The 19,191-nt window shown below is 55.5% G+C and overlaps 9 protein-coding genes across 9 annotated transcripts; 6 read left to right on the top strand and 3 right to left on the bottom strand.

The window, feature by feature from the left end:
* Window positions 1-217: 217 nt before the first annotated feature.
* Window positions 218-1,413, top strand: PG985_008076 (uncharacterized protein; the record flags this gene model as incomplete). The annotated part of the gene is made up of 2 exons (XM_066827844.1): window positions 218-812; window positions 908-1,413. 2 exons carry the CDS (start codon window positions 218-220, stop codon window positions 1,411-1,413), a joined length of 1,101 nt encoding a protein of 366 aa, XP_066682756.1.
* Window positions 1,414-2,155: 742 nt separating this feature from the next.
* PG985_008075 (uncharacterized protein) lies at window positions 2,156-3,274 on the top strand (the record flags this gene model as incomplete). Its single annotated transcript, XM_066827843.1, has 2 exons — window positions 2,156-2,753; window positions 2,805-3,274. 2 exons carry the CDS (start codon window positions 2,156-2,158, stop codon window positions 3,272-3,274), a joined length of 1,068 nt encoding a protein of 355 aa, XP_066682755.1.
* A 1,092-nt stretch (window positions 3,275-4,366) lies between these two features.
* Window positions 4,367-5,603, top strand: PG985_008074 (Nuclear pore protein-like protein; the record flags this gene model as incomplete). The annotated part of the gene is made up of 2 exons (XM_066827842.1): window positions 4,367-5,009; window positions 5,104-5,603. The coding sequence occupies 2 exons, from the start codon at window positions 4,367-4,369 to the stop codon at window positions 5,601-5,603; spliced, it is 1,143 nt and encodes a 380-aa protein (XP_066682754.1).
* Window positions 5,604-6,949: 1,346 nt separating this feature from the next.
* Window positions 6,950-8,165, top strand: PG985_008073 (uncharacterized protein; the record flags this gene model as incomplete). Its single annotated transcript, XM_066827841.1, has 2 exons — window positions 6,950-7,546; window positions 7,605-8,165. 2 exons carry the CDS (start codon window positions 6,950-6,952, stop codon window positions 8,163-8,165), a joined length of 1,158 nt encoding a protein of 385 aa, XP_066682753.1.
* A 524-nt stretch (window positions 8,166-8,689) lies between these two features.
* Window positions 8,690-10,116, top strand: PG985_008072 (uncharacterized protein; the record flags this gene model as incomplete). Its single annotated transcript, XM_066827840.1, has 2 exons — window positions 8,690-10,012; window positions 10,102-10,116. 2 exons carry the CDS (start codon window positions 8,690-8,692, stop codon window positions 10,114-10,116), a joined length of 1,338 nt encoding a protein of 445 aa, XP_066682752.1.
* Window positions 10,117-10,460: 344 nt separating this feature from the next.
* PG985_008071 (uncharacterized protein) lies at window positions 10,461-11,285 on the top strand (the record flags this gene model as incomplete). The annotated part of the gene is made up of 1 exon (XM_066827839.1): window positions 10,461-11,285. One exon carries the CDS (start codon window positions 10,461-10,463, stop codon window positions 11,283-11,285), a length of 825 nt encoding a protein of 274 aa, XP_066682751.1.
* Window positions 11,286-11,687: 402 nt separating this feature from the next.
* PG985_008070 (uncharacterized protein) lies at window positions 11,688-13,356 on the bottom strand (the record flags this gene model as incomplete). The annotated part of the gene is made up of 3 exons (XM_066827838.1): window positions 11,688-11,958; window positions 12,015-13,213; window positions 13,294-13,356. The coding sequence occupies 3 exons, from the start codon at window positions 13,354-13,356 to the stop codon at window positions 11,688-11,690; spliced, it is 1,533 nt and encodes a 510-aa protein (XP_066682750.1).
* Window positions 13,357-13,988: 632 nt separating this feature from the next.
* On the bottom strand, window positions 13,989-15,664 carry PG985_008069 (uncharacterized protein; the record flags this gene model as incomplete). The annotated part of the gene is made up of 3 exons (XM_066827837.1): window positions 13,989-14,734; window positions 14,838-15,434; window positions 15,490-15,664. The coding sequence occupies 3 exons, from the start codon at window positions 15,662-15,664 to the stop codon at window positions 13,989-13,991; spliced, it is 1,518 nt and encodes a 505-aa protein (XP_066682749.1).
* Window positions 15,665-16,277: 613 nt separating this feature from the next.
* Window positions 16,278-19,057, bottom strand: PG985_008068 (C6 zinc finger domain containing protein; the record flags this gene model as incomplete). The annotated part of the gene is made up of 3 exons (XM_066827836.1): window positions 16,278-18,441; window positions 18,512-18,689; window positions 18,880-19,057. 3 exons carry the CDS (start codon window positions 19,055-19,057, stop codon window positions 16,278-16,280), a joined length of 2,520 nt encoding a protein of 839 aa, XP_066682748.1.
* Between the last annotated feature and the right edge of the window lie 134 nt (window positions 19,058-19,191).

Genomic DNA, 19,191 nt, shown 5'->3' with positions numbered 1-19,191 from the left:
AAGAAACACGCCAAGAGATGGGAAGCCTAAGAGTTTACGCGTTGGCTAATGAGCAACGCGACTCTTTTTGAAAGGCCCTGAGGCATCCAAGCTTTTTTATCCTACAACACCAACCTGAAATGGTTTACTTGATACCCAACTTAAGACATCCCACCACATGCACACCCTCTCACGACCCCAATCTACGAACACAACGACTCATCCGCAAGTCTACGACATGGAGGCATTGGGAACCGCCGTCACTAGGGTGGTTCTGGCTGAAGATGGTGACCTGATCGTCATTGTCGTCAACATCGAGGACCCACGCAACAGCAAAGAGTTCCTCGTCAACTCGCGCACCTTGTCACGATCATCTGACAAATGGAGGGCTCTTGTATCAACCATGCAAGACAAAACCGTTCTCCTCACAGGAAACCCCCGACTGCATCAGTTGTTACTCTCCATCATGCATAAGGGGGATGGAGCTCTTCCCCAGCGCGTCAGCGAAGAGCACCTCTTTGAGCTCACCCTCGTAGCCGAGGAGTACCGAGTCACCCATCTGGTCGGCCCCATGGTTACTGGCTGGTCTCCGAGGCCTCGGGATTGGCTCGATTCTATCAATTATGGACCGGACACTGACGGCATTTTGGCACGAGTACAGAAACGTCTTTGGGTTGCTTGGATCTATGGCGAGGGTGCTCTCTTCAGGCATCTTACCCAGCTTCTCGTCCAAGCTGTCACTGTTGGTGAAGAGAAAGAGTTGTCTTTTGACGGTGTGAGTCTCTCAGTTGTACGCGAGGCACACAAGATTCCAGTGATCCCTGGTCTCTATGGTAAGTTGTGAGATTTCGTCTAAGTCATCAGCATGCTCTCGCAGAGCAACTCTCATGAAAGTACAAGGCACTAACATTCTGGCTGCGTTCTGAAGGCTTCATAGCAGATGAGTACCACAAAAAGTACCAGGGGCTTTGCGATGTTATTCACAAGGCGACGAATGTAAATGACGGCCAGTTCTGCTACCTATACTCTCGACCTGATGAGGAGCAGTTCACGTGCGACTCCACGATTGTAGGATCACTGATCCGAGGATACCAGAGACACGTGTTGGAGCCAGCTAGGAAAGGCGAAGCCAAGGAAAGCCTCCAGACCCTCTTCAACCAGTTGAATGCGATCCCGATCTACAACTACCCAAGCGAAGGAATTCTCGACAAGCACGGACGGACGCACGACTACTGCAACCCCGGTCCTTGGATACGGATGCGCTTGAGCTATAACTATAGTGGCTACCTGCTCTTAGAAGAGAGCATGGAAGAGCACCTGCGCCGCCAGGCCCAACTCACAGGCGTGAAAGAGCCAGAGAGTGACACAGAGTCGGATGCCGACATGGACAACAACGAGGCCGAGGATCTAGATGATAGTGGAATTGCCATGTGAGTCCTGCCACAACACATGACTACTGTGATGCGCCAGAGGCGCAGCTCACGACAAATGGCGATTCGGCGAAACCCTCTATGTATATGATGGTCTTTAGCTAGTACGAGGTCCAGTCGGATTTGATTACTCTGCTGATGTATCTCAACATTCACTCAGCGATGACACGAAAATGGTTGCTTCACTTCTCCAGGTGTACTGCCTGTGCTTATGGATCAATAAATGAAAACTAGATATGACAAACGGCTCTCTTTTTCTTGCCTTTACCACCATCATGCAATATGGATTGGGTTATCAACAAGATGTGTTGGGAATGTTCAATTCTAAGCTAATAAGATAGAAGTACGAGGCCCCCAAAATAGGGCACTTTCTTTAATCAAATAGGCGTGCCAATAGATCGCTAAAGGCAGTGGAAAACGGCTGCCTTGGGGAAACGGCATGTGGAAAGGACATTGAGGAAGTAATCCAGATGCAAGAGTGACGTGAAGCTCCGACGACAGCCTGATTTGTTGGCTGTACATTTGTGGTTCCAAAGTAATTAAAGTGTTCTTCGCATAGAACCCAGGCATCAGCATACCTCATGCTTCTTAGGTAAATATACCTCATACCTTCCATGCACTCTTGCTCGCTTTCATTCCAGTTTCGCAACACCAACCAAGACCCTTCCACGCCCTTAACTACCCTCGCACACTTCATGCACGTCATCTGGGCTCAACGACTGGATTCATTCGCCTTCCAAAACGCCATGCCCATGGAAGGTAGGCCGGGAGTCGCGGCCATCGAGGCACGCGAAACGATCGTTGACGAACGAGGCGACCTTCTGGTCGGCGTTGCCAACGACGAGGAGGAGCAAAAGTTCCTCGTCGACTCGAACGCGCTTTCGAGGGCATCTAAAAGATGGAGGTCAGCTATAGACGATCTGCGCGAAATTCATGCCGGTCAGCCCCGACAAAGGAAGATTGAAGTCGGCATCAAGGGCGATCCAGGCCATCATCATCTTCTCTTCCGCATCATGCACGGAGACTTCGAGAGCATTCCCGATGAGTTCGCCGAATCGCAACTCTTCGATCTCCTGGCTATTATCGAATACTATCAGGTGCGTCTCTCGCTGCTGCGGCCGTGGATCTGCGACTGGATTATGACATCTCATCATTGGCATGATCCCTACGACGCCACAAGACTTTATAAACGGCTCTGGATGGCCTGGGTGCTTGGAAATAGGAAAGTGTTCCATAGGGCTCTGACTGTCCTTGTGCAAGAAGTGGTTCCTACCAACGGTGGCGCTGAACTCCACCTCGCTGGAGAGCCTTTACCGCAAACCCCCGAGATTCCCGGCTTATTCGGTAAGTTGCATGTTTGATTTTGCTTTGTTTATTGTGAGTTTTTTCGACAAGTCGCCAACTCAATACCAGATTACCTACGTCGGGAGCGCGAAGCCAGAGTTGCCAAGCTTCTCGGCGTCTTTGAGCGACAATTAGAGAACTGTGAGACTGGCCAAGCACGGCACTGCCATTTCAATGAGCGCCCCGACACCGAGAGATCCATGTGCGATTTTATCGTGGCGGGCTCGATACTCCGGGGCTACTACGACCAAGTCGCCGGGCCAGCCGGATTCCCCGAGAGGTGCCAGAGCGTCAAGGCGACCTACGACCAACTGAGAAGCATCGTAATCAACACCTACACCGCACCAGGAGATGGTGCATCATTGCCAACCGCTTGGCAGACACATGATGGACGCTGCAACCCGACGTTGGGGCTCCACGAGGAACTGGAAGTATATACCGAGGTGGATGACCTGGATCCTTGCTTTTTGCAGCATTTGGAACGACAGGCCAGGATTACGGGATTTGCTCGCTATTTGTAGAACGGACTGTAAACAACATGTCCCAGGTAAACAACATCTCCCAGGTGACCATGGAGAAGGAAGAGTGATGAACGTCCGGGCACTGTACCGAGGGACAGGAGTGGTTCCCACGAGATACTGTGATGCTGCGACGCTGTGATTCTGCTAATTGCGTCGAGGCCTGTGTTATGAGGAATGAGAGGATTGTTAATTATCCCATAGGTACAGACACCATAGTGGTAGCTGACGTAAAAGCAATGAGTCTTACGAAATGTTTGGTCAACGACAGCACGACTCATATAACCTTTCACTATTCGGTGTATGTGATGAACCTGGCGTATAAGTGCATATGATCTTCTTTCTTTTTCTTCTTTCGGCGTCTGTGAGTTGTATATTGTTGCAGGTTTATTCTTTACATCAAATTCAAGTGGCTTGTTTTGGTGTGGCCTCGAGATCCCGTTGTCGCCTGGACGCGGCCCCAAGTGACAGTTTTCCTTTGTGTCTTACTGTTCTCCCCTTTGATACAGATGTCAGTTGCGATCATTAACATATTTATCACGTGGAACGTAGAATAGGCTTGTGAGGGGATGGGGACGAATTCTATTCGATCCGGTGCCCTAGGCATCCCACCCTTTGGAGCCCAACCTCACGATTTCAACCATGTAATTCGGCTTTGAAACATTCTCAGCGTTGGCCATCAGGTCTTTTTAATAAGGATTCCTTAGATACTGACCTGAACTCTGTCTCAGGTGACGTTTAAGTATCAGTGCAGATTGCTCAAGATAACGGAAGACTGGGAAACAATGGGGCCTTGACGAGCACGTTCCATGAACTGAATGCAGGGCGATAAGGCAAAGTTGCGACAGGGTTCTGAGATACTGACTGAACCTTCTGGTTTGAGGAAGCAACGTCCAATCTCTTAGGTAAATTTCCTGTGGCCTGACTTAGCTCTTGCTTATGAAACGGCACTGACTTCTACTTCTAATGCATTAGTTTCCGGTCCTGGAATCGCCAACCCGACGCAGTGCGGAGTACCTTCGTGCCCTCCCCTAACCGTATTTTACTCCACCTGTCTTTTTGAAAAGAGACTCTTCATTCGCCTACCACAACATCATGCCTATGGAAGCAAGGTTTGGGGCACCGGCCTATGGCCCGCATACAGAATTATGGCTGATAGAACATGGCGACCTATACGTGCACATTCAGGGCCAGGATGCGTCGATGAGATTTCTGGTCGACTGCGGATCTATTGAGCGCGTCTCATCGGTATGGTACACGCTGATAAAAGCGAGGCGCGATCGGTATGGGTACCTCGGACATCTGTCAGGGGCCCACGGACATTGGTTTGGGAAACTTGAGGTCCCGATTGCGGGCGACCCCTACTATCACTACTTACTCTTCCGTATCATTCACGGAACTCGAGCTCCTATTCCTCAGACGCTCACCCAATGGGAGCTTTACGACCTCCTTGTCATCACCGAGGAGTATCAAATATTCCCCTCGTTACTCCGGCCTTGGGTCGCTTCGTGGCTCGAGCCCTACCGGGCATGGCCCGGTCCGGGTCCTCATGAATACACCGTTGATTTTCTGCAAGGACTCTATAGTCGGGTCTGGATTGCCTGGGTACTTGGCGAGACAGAGGTGTTCCGACAAATTGTGGAACTTCTTGTGAGAGAAGTGTCTCCTGGGAGAATCCGAGGGTTCCTGGTTTCCGGCATTCCCTTGATAATGAGCCCTGAGATTCCCGACCTGTTCAGTAAGTTACAGACCCTCCGAAAAAAACTTTTTTTTGCAGCCTTGCGAAAAGATCTGAACACAAAGCGCGAACTGACTAGCTGGCTATCTTCCAGGATATATGGAGGATGCGCGCGATACGTACGTGGCGAGGCTTCTATACGTCTTCCGGAAAGAGATCAAGGAAGATCGTGAAGAACGATTTTGTAGCCTTCAGGGACGACCAGATGCCGAAAAATCCACGTGCGACCTCATAGTGACTCGATCCATCATGCGCGGCTACCAAGACCAGGTGGTGGCGCCAGCCCAAGGCCGCGAGAGGAAGGAGAGCGTGAAAGCCACATACGAGCGACTCAAGGGGATACAAATAGTCAATTTTTCCTCCCTGATGGGCGACGGCCCCCGCACGACGCCTGATGGTCCCACACACGACGAATGCTGCAACCCTACCGCTCGCCTGCACAACGAGATGGACGAGGTCCTGTCGGAGCCTGTCTTGTCCTATGAGGTCTATCGGGGGCATTTGGAGGAACGAGCGAAGGCTACAGGGCTGGATCAATCGGAAGAAAAGGGAACGAAGAGAAAGTTCGAGGACCAGGATGAATCAGACTCATGAACATCCGACGATCTGGGCATTGACTAGATATGTTTTCCATATGATATGGCGGAAATGCCCACGCCATTAGCGTTGATCTCAAACCGCAAATGGGTCTTGTGGACTCTCTCACACGAAGATACTATCACTGGTTAGCGTGAATGTAGCTGCAGCCTTGCGGGTAATGTTGTTTATAATCAAGGTTTGAGTGTTGGTTTTTCTTTTCTCTTTATTGTCTTATCGACTATGATTGCCTATCCGCTCAGCCTTGCAGTAGACTAGAAACGCTCCCGCTGGTTGGTCTGTATTCAACTGCGAAGAGAGCTTACCACTTGCTCGCCAAATGTTGTAACACTTACGACCATTATATGCAAGTCCTCGGTCTACAGCAATTCTATCAGGAGCTTGGTGCCATATCATACGGCTCATCCTTGACACCTGATTGGAGTAAGGAGTTACCAGAGTTCATCTGGTCGCGCCTTGCATACCTCCCGAGTCAGTAACCATCCTGTCCGAGGGTTACCCATGCTATTTGCATGCGACACTTTTGTGGCGTGTCCAAGTTGCTGCGAATTGGGGTCGCACGCCAAATGACCGAACCACCGACTGTGTTTGGGCCAACTTACCACCGCTTCCAATGATTTGCTAGACCCGAGGCGTCATTTCTGAGGCGAAAAATGGCATTGGTAGTAGTACTTACTTCGCCGATTTTAGGTAGACTATGTCCACGATGGGCTTCATTGTCGGACATCGGTGTAAAAATACTGCGATGTTTACCCCTAGAAGGGTGGCTATGTGAACAATGCCCGAAATAGCCCGGACTAGCTCCACCGCCCCGGCGATCTGTGATCGGACGGTTCGATCTAGGGTCCTTTAGCAAAGCTTAGCTGGAGATTATCGGCAGTGATCGGCAAACGACGCTAAACCAGTTTTCCATGCAAATAAGCGAGGAACCTGCCTATCTGTCATAGGTCAAGCATTTTCATTGGTCGCCTAGCATTCTCGACAGCACGTGCACACAGAAATGCAATTTGCCCATTTCTATTCCATATTGCACAGCCCAGCGCCGCAGTGGAAGTGGAGATAAGGATTGGACTTTACTTACTATTACAACCCTATGTGGTCGCCGACTGACGTATTTGGCTGCGAACTAGATGAAATCAAACGTCTACTGGCAACATGTATAAGTCAAATGGAAGACCCGGTTTGGTATTCCGAGCTCTGCGCTACATGTATAGAGTGTCGTTGGGATTTTCAGTCACTGAAACAAGTTTTCACTTTCTATTTTGTAAATATACCAGAAGGATATCTCTATCATGCAGATAAGACACATCCTACTAAGCCTGGCTGGGTCTTCGCAAGCCTGCATGCCTGGCCCAGCCCCGGCCAGCCAGCCCGGTGATCTGGTACGCAAAAGCGAGATACCGCCTCCACCGACAACCACACGAATTTCCAATGTCCGGGTCTTCAACGGCGACCACTTCTCTGGGCCCCGGGACGTGGTGATGCATGAAGGGAACATCATTCAGGTCACCTCGAGATGCAGCGGCAGCGCAGCAAACGCGTCTTATTCCGATACCACCACCACCATCGACGGGTCCGGTCACTACCTGATCCCCGGTCTAATCGACTCGCACGCGCACGTCAACTCCATCGGCGGCCTCGAGAACTTCACGTCATACGGCGTGTCCACCGTCTTCAACATTGACTGCGAGAACTACACGCTCTGCCAGGCGCTAAAGAAGCCACACCGAGGCCTGGCCACGTTCCTAACCGCAGGCTTGTCGGTGGTGGGACCCGGCAGCCCGCACGCCATCAACATGCACCGTGCCCCCAGCGGCCTCTATAACGAGACGACACAGGACCCAGCGGCATGGGCCGCAGCCGTGTTCGGCAACGGCTCCGATTACCTCAAAATCATCGCGGAGCCCCGCGGGCCCAGCCAGGACGCACAAATCGAGCTCGTCAAGGCCACGCATAAACTGGGTCGTAAGACCATGACCCACGCCCTCCTTCCTCGAGCCCGCCGCCCAGGCCATCGCGTCCCGCACCGACGGCATCCAGCACCTCCCCCAAGACGGTTTGTTAAACGCGGCCCAGCTCGCCGCCATCCGGCGCCAGAACCAGACCCTGACCGCCACCCTCGAGATCAACCGCCGCGCGGCCGCAGACCCGGGCGTGCGCGCCTTCCTGGGGATCACGGGCGCCAACGCCACCGCGCGCGCGCAGGCGGGCTACAAGGTGGCGCGGGAGAATGCGCGAAGGGTGGTGGCGGCGGGAGTCACCGTGCTGGCGGGGACCGACGCCATCGGCGATGTATTCCCGGGGGTCTCGTTCCTGTTCGGGGCGACGCTGCACGACGAGCTGGTCAACCTGGTGGAGGCGGCGGGCATGACGCCGGCGCAGGCGCTGCGGGCGGCGACAGAGGAGCCTGCTAGCTGGTATGGACTGGCGGACCGCGGCAGGGTGGCTCCCGGGAGGCGGGCGGATTTGGTGTTGTTGGGGAGTGATCCCCTGCCGACATCACCAACACGCGAGATATTCGCCGGGTTTGGGTTGGTGGCGTGGAGTACCCTCACGTAGCTGACCGGGCTGCGGATAAGAACTGATAGATTGCCGCATATAGGACGTTCTAGTGTTATGTAAAGCGAAGTCATGTTGCAGGAGGAGGACCGAGTCATTGTTATAAAGTATTTCATCGAGTTTGGCCTCTTCAACTGACCCGATTGCGATTGCCAAAAGGAATACCTAAGGCGACCTGGCACATTCTGGATCGTCACCATAATATCTCCGTTATTGCTTACCGGGGTTCCTGCTGACCAGCGCCACATGGCCTTTCATTGGGTTATGGTAGTTGGAGGGGCAGCTATTATGGCTTTTATTGGCAAGCAGAAATCGATCCCCTGAGCACTGCGCAACACGTTTGATTGCATATCGAGTCTTTGCATCTGTCATATGGTGGCGTTTCCTACCCCTCTTTCGCCATACTCGATTATGCCTCACCTCAAGTCGTCATCAAGTCGACCGCCCTTGAGAGGCTGCTTACGTTCTGCCCCTCTTCATCACTACTTAGTAACCCAGCGCTCGGAGCACATGCGAACGGTGCCATGTCACACACCGGTGGTACTGTCGTTCAGACGCAATGGTCTATCGACAACACAGTCTTTCAATCTTTCCCCATCATCAGCCGGCTTATCCAGGCTGTTCGTGAGGACGATGCTCAGGCGCAAGCAGTGTACGCCTTCGAGGCTCTTGGATCTAGTATCCTCATCAGCCCAGAGCGTATCAGCGAAGGCATCCAGGCACTGAGCGACACCGGCCGAGCCGAGGTCTTCAAGCGATTGTTGATCACCATCGGACTTGTGCCTCGAGGCATCGCGACCTTTGTCCGAAACGATGCCCCCAGATGCGTACCGACCTTCATGTTGGTTACTGCCCTCAAGACACTACTCACTGACGACGAAGTTGGCAACGTCATTTACGATATGTTGGTGCTTCAGGGGCTGGCCCACAAGCCCGAGCTGCGTTGCTCTCGGAACCAGTTAGCTGCTGTGATTGCTGCCGTATCTGGCTACAGCGACACTATTCTACCTGCGCCTATCAAATCGATGCGAAACTTGTTCGCGCTACTTCAGGATAAGGGGCTCGACTCTGTGCGTACTTTGAAGTATGTTGAGCACAAGTATCTGGCAGAGATATACTCGACTGTGTTTGGGCTGTTACAAAAGGAGGAAGTCAGATATGTGTCACTTGAGGGCACAGCAGGCTGCTTACTCATTGCGACCACCTTCTTATGGTTAAATGAGCCAGATGTTGAGCTATGCATTGACGACTTGTGTGTTGAGCCTGCGAAGAACGTGAAGATTTCAATTCAGATGGCGACCACGAAACCATACACTGATACTTGGGTCATCAAAGGGTGGCGTGAAGTTGGTACGGAGCTTCTCACCTCCGTCCTCGGGTCTGACGTCACCTCAGGGTCCGATTCCCTGAAGCTCCCTGCCTTTACCCCAATCAGGATGGCCCGAGAGGTGCTCCGATCCCAATACAGTCTAACCGAGGCCCAGACCATCAAAGTCGGGGCTTTGGCCACCGGACTAGCGCTTGTAGCCCTTGAGCGAGGCTTCGTCTTCATGGATCCACCGTCTCCAGGGTTCAAATTAAGAGAGGTGCGACTCAGGGATATATGTCAGGCATCATTCCTGTCCAACATCCAGGAATGCATGCATATCTTTGGTTGGACAGATCGGGAAACTGATGACGCTTCCTCAATCGCCGATGCCATCAAGAACTGGGTCGACAAAGGCTACCCCGGTGTCAAAGAAGCAGAGGGTATCGCACACCATCCTCTCAAGCAGACACCCTTGCAAGCCTTGACCTGGATCTTGACGGAAATCGAGAAGCAACGTTACAATCAACTTGGAACCCCGGTAAGTCATGTCGGTGTTCATTACCTTTTACTGCCAAATGCGGTTCCATCAAGCCCCAATGACTACCCCCTTGCTTCGTTTTACTACAGCCTAGAAACAAGTGAGCTTAGTTCATCCCTAGCGAAGCAACACTGACATTTGGGATTGATAGGTGCCGTGTGACCTTGATGCAGGCCTATTTGAGGCCGCTATTTACTTGGCTGCGGAGTCTTTATACTCTTCAGTTTGTAGCCGGTTCGCAGAGAATCGTTTCTTCAGAACCGGAGATTACATTTCCATTGCAACCAATGGCGTGACCATCTTCCAAACCATCCTACGCGGGAAGGGTTTTAGTATCACTGACGCACCGTCACTGATACAGAAACTCGCAGTTCCGATCACAGTTCTCACCTTGACGTTACTGCGTTGCCAATGTATGGCCTCGATTCTCCCGGGAGCAGAGGTATCCATGGGCTACAACGGGTACAACAATGGAGTGTCCAAAGCGGATCTGGCCTATGCTGCAAATGGGTATGTCGCATGGGTCACTACCCCGTTCGGAGGCGCCACGACCAATCCAAAAGAGGCCATGGCCGTCGAAATGAAAGCCGGATACCTGAGATGGAGCGGCTCAGATAACGACAATGCAGCTCTGGAAAGAGTTGAGCAGGGCTCCACCCGCTCCGAAGAGGGCGTCGACGATGAGCACGCCGGTAGACTAAACCCCTTTGATGACAAGGGAGACTACAAGAGTTTACCCAAGTTTGCCGACGACCGCCAACTCACAGTCAAGCATTATCTGAACCAGACCGGGCGTTCCCTGATATTGACGAGCTTCCTCTGCAGCCCGGGCTCTGGAACACAGACGGTGGTCAATTGGATCTTGTCCATGGAAGCCGTCCTGGCGGCGACGCACGTGTATCACAAAGCCCTGGCCAGCTTCGCCGAGCTGGGGCTCGCGAGTCGCTTGCGGGACGACCGGGTCTGGGAGACGATCCGCACGAGCGCGGCGGACGGCAAAATCACCCATCCCGCTGGGTTGCCGACCCGATACGTCACGCGCACGTGCAACAACGAGGAGCTCAGATTCTTTGTCGCGGGGCGGAGGAACGTGCATAAGCTTTTCATTCAGCACGGCAACACGCCGCTGTTGAGCACAATCGTACGGGCCCTGGCCGAGGAGAAGGACCAGGAGAATGGACGTCTGGGATACCTGACCGACCAGCCGGAAGCGATGTTGGCTCCTTTCGTTAAGGAACAGGTCAAGACCCCTGGCTGGTTTATCATAACTTGATGATCATGAACACTCAAGATACAACCATTGCTATAGGTTGATCCTTTCTTTTCCAATGGCCATTCGTATTATTCTGCTCCCATCAGCACAACCCAGTGAGGTTCAGTCTATTTATGTTTCCCATATTATTGCTTAGTAGAAATAGACTCTCGTTTGGGTTTTCAAGAATTTGATTCCTCGTAGGTCTGATTCACTGATCCAAATGTAGCGATATTCAGGCAAGCCGAGAGTTGCTCGGTAGATAACGGCATTACGTCAGGTACAGCAAAATACTTCACAGTCTATAGCTCAGTATGGTGTTCAATGTATCTAGACTCATCGACCAAAAGGGGCTTCGCAAACATGGTGATCCCTCAATCTCGACAAAAATGATTAGTTCCGTTATCCGTGCCTATATGCGTCTCAAGGGCGTAAGGAGGCCGGAGCCAGAGTGATGTTACAAAAGTGACCCTTCGGCGCGACGAGAAAATGGTGCTCCATCTCCATCACCGCGTCGGTGGTGTCGGCGCTGAGCCTGGCCCCGCGGCACTCGCGGAAGAACACGGCCGTCGCCAGCCGCAGCTCCATCCGGGCCAGGTGAATACCGAGGCAGACCCTGGATCCCATGCCGAAAGGGGTGAAGGCGAGCTTCTGCTCTGTCGACTGGGGACGGCTGAAGCGGTCCTCGTCAAAGCTAAAGACAGTACTCGTTAGATACCTACGATACTTTGGCCGATGCGTTTTACTTACGTTTCTGGCTGCTCAAACACGGTGTTATCGCGGTGCAACGTGTACGCCTGGGTCGAGACCACCGTCCCAGCCGGAAGGAAGTGGCCGGCCATCGTGGCGCCTCCTTCGGGCACGTACCGTGGCAACGTCCCGGGGGCGGCACCGTACAGTCGCAACGCCTCGTCTATCACGCTGTTCAACAAAGGCAGGGGCTCGAGATCCGCTTCCTGGAAGTCGGCCGATAGTCCGGCCACTTCCTCTTCCAGTCGGCGCTGGAGCTGCGGCTTCTTCAGGACCGCCCAGACCAGATACGTCATCGTCGACGCCGTAGTGTCGGAGCCGGCCACGATGAGATTGGTAGCCTCAAGCCGGACGCTCTGATCCGACAAGTGGAGCGTCTGCGCCTCCCTGTCCTTCTCCTTCTCCTGTGCCTCGTCGCCCTCGGACTTGGCCACCATCTGACTGAACAGGTTCTGCACCCCGCCCGACTCCCGCAGGTTACGCACTGCCCGGTCCGAGTTCTGGGCAATGATGCTCTCGCAGTTGACCACCTCCTGCACCGCCTGGATCGGCAGCCGCCGCGCCACGGCGTGCAGCCACGGCAGCTCCCAGCGCAGGCCGGCCGAGAGCAGCGTGTTCTGGATGGCGTTGACGTAGGGCGTCGTGCGGCCGAGGCCGACCATGTCAAACGACTCGCCAAAGGAGAGGTGGGCGATGACGTCGGTCGCCATGAGCGTCCACCACTTCAAGATGTCGGCCTTGCCGCCGCTGTCGGATTCTTGCTCGGTGGGTTCATGCTGCTGTTGTTGCTGCGGCTTCTGCAACGCCTCGGCCTTGATCCGACGCACCGCGTTCTCCACCGTCCGCCGCACCACGACCTCCCAGTTGGCCCGCAGCGCCGTCTTGCTGAAGGCCCGCGCGAAGAGGCGCCGCCGCTCGCCGTGCCGCCGGGGGTCGCGCTCGGCGAAGATGCCGGGGCTGGACGAGTCGTACCAGGGCCCCTTACGGAAGGGGCTGCCGGCGCGGTGGATCTGGGAAAAGGCCGCGAGGTCGCAGACGGCGGCGTCCCGGGGCGCGATGCGCACGACGGGGCCGTAGCGCCGGTGCAGGGCGTGGATGTAGTACATCTCCCGGCCCGTGAGGATGTGGTATTTCAGGACCAGTCTCGTGAACCGCGAGTACCACGGGCCCGGGATCTTGGAGAGGGGGCATCGTACGGCCTGGAGTCCGCGCGGGTGGAGCAGTCAGTCGGTCATTTACTTCAGTAGGTTCTGTAGTCAATTAGAGGTGAGACACATACACGCACGACAGAAGCTAGCAGCGCCACTGCCACTAAGGCGATAACAGACGACAAGTTCAGCATCGCCAGACAGTAATACTCAATAGACGAGCTTGGAAATCCGACTCGGCACTTAAGGGTTTTCAAGGTTTCCAAAATTTGGAGTGTAATTGCTGGCGTGATGGTAAATATCCATCCTCCACTTCCCGTATTGTCAAATACGAGTCATTGTGCGAAACTATGAGCGCATCGGGTCGCGGACTGCCGCGACAATCTCGACCCCTCACCCGACCCCTGCAGCTGCAACGGCTTTCCGGACTCTTGGCGTCAAATCACACAGCATTTGTCAAGGGCCAGGACTTGGGAACGTATCACAGCTCAACGGCGTTTCAGCCACAATCTGCAGTGATTTTTTATACGAGAGTCGGCTAGCCAATTGGCTTTGGCAGCTGCTTAAATAGATGATCTGGCATGCACGCGCCCACTAGCCCGACAGAAATAACCAAGATACAACCAATTACAGCATTAGGCACCCTCTGCGTTGGCTCCAATGCGCCTCCGGGGGACCACGTCGTAAAGACTAAAGCCGTCGCATATTTCACAGCCTAACGAAGCCAGACGATTCTAATGGTAGATTCTTTGTAGTAGGTACACTGGACGCGAGGCTCCCATACGATCGGGTATGACATGCAATACGACGTACAACCGGATCTCCATCAACCCTCCCCCCACTTCCCGAAGCCCAACGCGACGATCCCGCCTAGCACCGCCCCCGCCGCCCCCTGGAACTCGGGCCGCACCCTGCCCGTCAGGATGCAGTCAGGCGTGATCCCAGGCTCGTCGTAAAAGGACTCGTTGACGTCCCGCTTCTCGTTGAAGACGGTACCGTCCACCGAGCCGCCGATGTAGAGACCCCTCGTTTTGTTGTAGATCCACATCGGCGGCGTCGCCTCTCCTTTCGTCGGAGAGCCGCTGTGGACAGTGGGACCCGGTGCCACGGCGAGCGCGCCGCCGCCTCCGCCGCCGCCACTCTTACCCCCAAACCGTACGACGTTGCGTTGGTAACTGCCCAGCTCAGCCCCGCCTCGGCTCGTGGTGCCGTGGTAGAAGGCGCTCACGGCCTCGGCGCTGTTGAGGACGCAGACCGACTCCGACACGTCGAAGCCGCCGATCAGGGACGCGCCGGCGCCGTAGACGCTGAAGGCCGAGGGTCCGCTCCAGCGCCGGAAGCCGCTGCTGCTGGTGCTAATGCTGCTGGTGTCACCTCCGACCGAATTATCCGGAGAAGGCAGCCGCGCGAGGACGACGCCCGACCCCATAGACCCGCTCAGGTTGAAGCCGGCGCGGATGACGGTGTAGATGACGAGGCCGTGGGCTTGCTGCAGGACGGTGTCGGGGATCTGCACGGGGGTGCTCTTGCTGCTGCTGCGGTTGGTTGCGGGTTTGGTATCTTGGACTCCTCCTAATGAAGGACACGACTGGTTAGCATGTGAAGCTGTTATAGAGATAAGAGAAAAGGGGGAGAAAAGGGTAAGAAGGGCGCCAGTGAGTGCCGTCACACATACCCAAGAAAGATTGCAGTATCTTTCGAGCTTTGGCGCACTCCTTGTCCATCGCTGTAGTACTGCAGAGGTTGCTGCTGTATTGCTGCAGGCTGCTGGACAACGAAGACGAGGTCGTGGTCCGGGCAAGGGGGACACTTAGGGCGGCTAGACTCGGTGCCAAGATCGGTCGACCGGACGAGTACGCCTGTTGAGATTGATGTTGCTGATGATGTTCCTGCGCCGTCGAGATCAAGGGCGGCGGTTGCGCCGCGACCAGCATCATAGGCGATACTGGGGAGACAGGCGACACGGACGAAGATACAGGAGACTCCGGGGCCGCAGACTTTGGTGACAGCGGCGAACAGTCACCCGGCAATCTGAAAGACGGGATTGAAAACGCCGCAGCCGGTTCCTGTTTCTCCGCCCTGGAAGACGGAGCGTAGTTATTGTTGTCGTTGTTACTGCGTCGGTATGCTGCCACCGAATCCTCGTAGCTCGGCGGCGCGCCGCGCCCGTGCAGCGTAAGGGAGCCACGGCTTTCGGTGCGGAGGCTGTTGGTCGGCGGGTCGGGGCCCTTCTTGCGGCAGGTAGTTCTGTGGGCGCGTCCGATCGGTGGCACTGTCATCATCGCTTCCGCATTCGAGGGTGCTTCGATCGCCCTTCCTGCTATCACTATCACTGGGAGTGTAGTCGTAACTCTCGTGCCGCAGGTCTGGGGACTGGTCATACCGTTCTTTCATTGGGAGGCCCGACTTCGAGTCGGGGCTGTCGGACTGTTGTTGTTGGGCGTTGTCTCCGGTCCCAGCCCGTGAGGCCGCCATGGCGGCGAATGCTAGGAGCTTCACCATCGCTTCTTCGAGGACATATAGCGTAGAGCCTGACAGGGAAAGATACGCATGTCGTAGTCGATCAAGTTGAAGAGCCCGAAGCCGTATACCATATTCTCCAGCATTTCGATTTGGGTCTTACTTGGAAAGTCGGGTGCTTGGTTCTTCGCTCCGACCACATTCCCTCTGACCACCACCATAGCAAGGTTTTCGGCAAATGATTCCATTGGTCAATCAGGTACTAATCCCCACAAATTCAAGTGCAGCTCCTACGTTGACAGTGTGGTGGGAAAAAAGGCGACCTTGGAAGCTCCAAACGGCTGCGTAGATGACAGCCGAGAAGTCGTGTACGTGTGTAACCCAAGACCACCAATCCGGGGAAAGTACGCGAATGCAGCGCCATACCAAATTGAGTCAAAAGAAATGCCAAGATCTGACAGGATCCCAGGACAGGGGTATTGGGTGTCTGGCATCAAGGAAAGCGAAAAACGACACAATCCTATGGGGGACACGCAGCAATGGAAAAAGCCCATTTTAATGTTTTCTTTCCAATCGTAAAACTCATAAAAATACACTTCCTCGCTCTCATCGGCCCAAATTAGTTGATAATCTTCGACAAAACAGGCAGGTCCTGTCACCAAACCCCCATCGGCCGACCGCTGGCAGCCTCCCCTTGCATGTTGTTGTGACGAGCATTCGGCCGCCCTCGGCCGCCTTGCTCTGTTTCCATATACGGCCTGTCGTTTATGAAGGCGTTGGAGCCCTCCGCTATGGACCCGAATCCGTAGTTTCCCCCCTCACTCGTATCTGAGAACGCGACCGACAGTCCCGCGGACAGGGGATCTTCAGACAGGCCGCCGTAGCCTCCCGAATCCAGCGACGCCGCCGCGACGAGATCGATGGTCAACCCTTGTCTTGGCAGGGCCATCACCGAGCCCGGCATGCTCGCGTCGCCCATCGTCGTCTGGACGGCACTGGGATAGTCCCACACGCTGTTGTTGCGCGAAGCCGCCGCCTCGAACGCCGCCCGATTGCGGCGCTCCTCCTCGCTGGCAGTATCCCACTGCACACCGCCGTCGCCCCCAGTACTGCTGCTACACCAGCTATACTGCCGCATGCGAACCGCCTCCGGTACCGAACTCGCCACCGAGATGGAAGGACTGAGACTGGTGCGCATACCCCCGGCCGTCTCCCCGGCGAACAGGAGCAGCTTGTCGGCGTACATGGTCTTGCTGTTGGGGCTGGCGCTGAGCGTCTTGACGAAGAACTCGAGGGGATCCAAGACCACCCCGCCCCTCCCACTCGATCCGCTCAGCAAGGACATGTCGCCGGCCAAAAAGTCCATCCCACCACCGTCGCCTCCCAAACCTCCTCCTCCAAGGGAGACGGGCGCGTCCATGGCCCCGCCAAAGGGCCGCATCGCCCCGCTGGCCGCATTGGCGTCGTAGGCATGCAGGACGTTGACGCACCAGACGCCGATCTCGAAGATCTTCTCAAAGATGCCCATGCCGTGCACCTCGACGGCCCGGCTCGGCAGCGACTGCAGCACCGCGGCCGTGTCGCGGGCGATGGCCAGGGGGAAGCCGAAGCCGAAGCTCGCGTGCGGCGCCGCCGTCGAGAGCAGGCCCTGCCGGAACGAGCTCTGCCACACGATGAGGCGCAGCCATTGCTGCGTCATCAGCAGGTCGGCTTTCTGGATGTCGGTCGGGTTGGGCTCGACTTCTTCGACTTCTTCCTCTTCTGCGTCGTCGCTGCTCATTTCGACTTGGGTGGGGGATGATGATGCTGCTGCTGCTGCTGTCGAAATCCTTGCTGTCGAAGTGGTGGAAGGGTTCGGGATAGGGACGGCGTCCGGCGAGCTCTTCCTCCTCGGTCTGAGAAAGTCGAGGGGCTGGGCCAAGATCTGCTGCAGGTTCAGGTACGTCGTGGCCGAAACGCTCGGGTCGCTGCCATCGTTCCACGCATTGACGAAGCTCTCGTCCAGGGGCACGTAGCTGCTGACCAGCTTGAGGAACCCGGCGTGGATCTCGGGCTCCTCGTAATCGTGCCGCGTCGTCGGCAAACTCGGCGTCTTGCGCAGCGTGAGCGGCTTGTTGCGCAAGATGGCGAAGCTGCGCTCCGTCACGAACAGTTGCCAGAAGACGCGCTGCCGGCACAGCCGCTCGGCCGGCGACAACCCGGCGTAGGCGCGGTCGTCGTGCAGGCGCAGGTCGAGGGCCGCGGTCAGGGCCTCGCGCAGGTAGTACCACGACTTGCGGCTCTGGTTGATCTCGAAGAAGCTGGTGCTGAGCCAGAAGGACGAGATGACGGCCGCCAGCGAGTCGTCCTCGGGGAAGTCGTACGACTGCCGCGCCGCGATGCACTCGTCCAGGAAGAAGCGCCCGACGCGGTCCCAGCTGGGCTGGTGGCCGCCGCCGCTGGTGGAAGACGACTCGGCCAGGGAGAGGGACTTGCCCGCCATGTGGAACGAGGTTAGGGCGCTCAGCGCGTAGATGAGGTTCTTTTCCGAGGCGGTCATGGGGCGGGCGATGGTGGCGCGGATGGTGGGGATGTGCACGAGGGGCATGATGGGGTAGATGTGCTCGTAGTAAAGATCAACGCATCTCGGGATCAGATGCAGGTAGTTGGGGCAATTCGGGCGGAAGGTGTCTGTCGAGAAGCTGCCCCGCGGCTCCGACACCAGGCGGGGGTCGGAGGTGACGGCAGTCCACGGGATGAAGGGCTGGTGAGTGGGTGACGGGGCGGCAGACGGGACGACCGAGGTGTCGGCCGAGTTCATGCAGAAGTCCGTGTCGATGCTTGGGTTGGATGAGCATTGGATCTTGACAGATCAATGAGAGATGTGTGTTGGGTGGGATTGGATCTCACTCTGTACCACTGGCGCCCTCGGACTCGGCCGATCCTTTTCCATCCAGGGCGCGAAGCTCGTTGATGACCCGGCCATGTCCTCGCTTGGGTCCCCTTTTGCGAGGTACATGCTCTCTCTTGCAGTTGAGCGAGGCATCCTCGCAATGTTTACAAGGTGAACCACCGTCGCATCGTATCCCTAGCCGTGATTGTTAGCTCGGTGTTGATTCGCCACTCAGATCTGAAGAGGTAATGAGGTAGGCATCAGTCGCCCTTTCGCTCGTACTGAACGCATCATGGCGAAGGATAATGAGTGTGCAAAGAGGAGTGAGAAAAGAGACAAAAGAGCTCTCGGCAGGGCTGCGTTGATGCAATGAAGAAGAACGTACGCCTTCGTCGGCAATGATCACAGACGGTCCGTTTGGAGCATTTGGGCGAGGCTTGAATCCGGCTGAGCCCGGGCCCAGCCAGCCTCTCCTCACACTTGACCCTTGCAGTGGGAGACAGCGATTTAGCGGGCCGCACGCGGACGGGTATGGCCGGGTCGTCCGTGTTGTCACACTGCATTCTGGGAGAGTGAAGAATCGCCGGATCGGAGGGGGGTCAGATCTCTCACAAGGCAAAAAGGCGGTTGGTTGTGTGTGGTGTGCGGAAGTTTGGGTTTCAGTGGCACGGTCTTTTCCTTTTTTTTCGCATGCGAG

The sequence above is a fragment of the Apiospora marii genome (assembly GCF_038362585.1).
Source record: "Apiospora marii strain CBS 49790 chromosome Unknown utg000005l_segment0_segment0, whole genome shotgun sequence".
In the NCBI taxonomy this organism is placed as follows: Eukaryota; Fungi; Ascomycota; class Sordariomycetes; order Amphisphaeriales; family Apiosporaceae; genus Apiospora; species Apiospora marii.
This window is presented reverse-complemented; position numbering and strand designations above follow the sequence as displayed.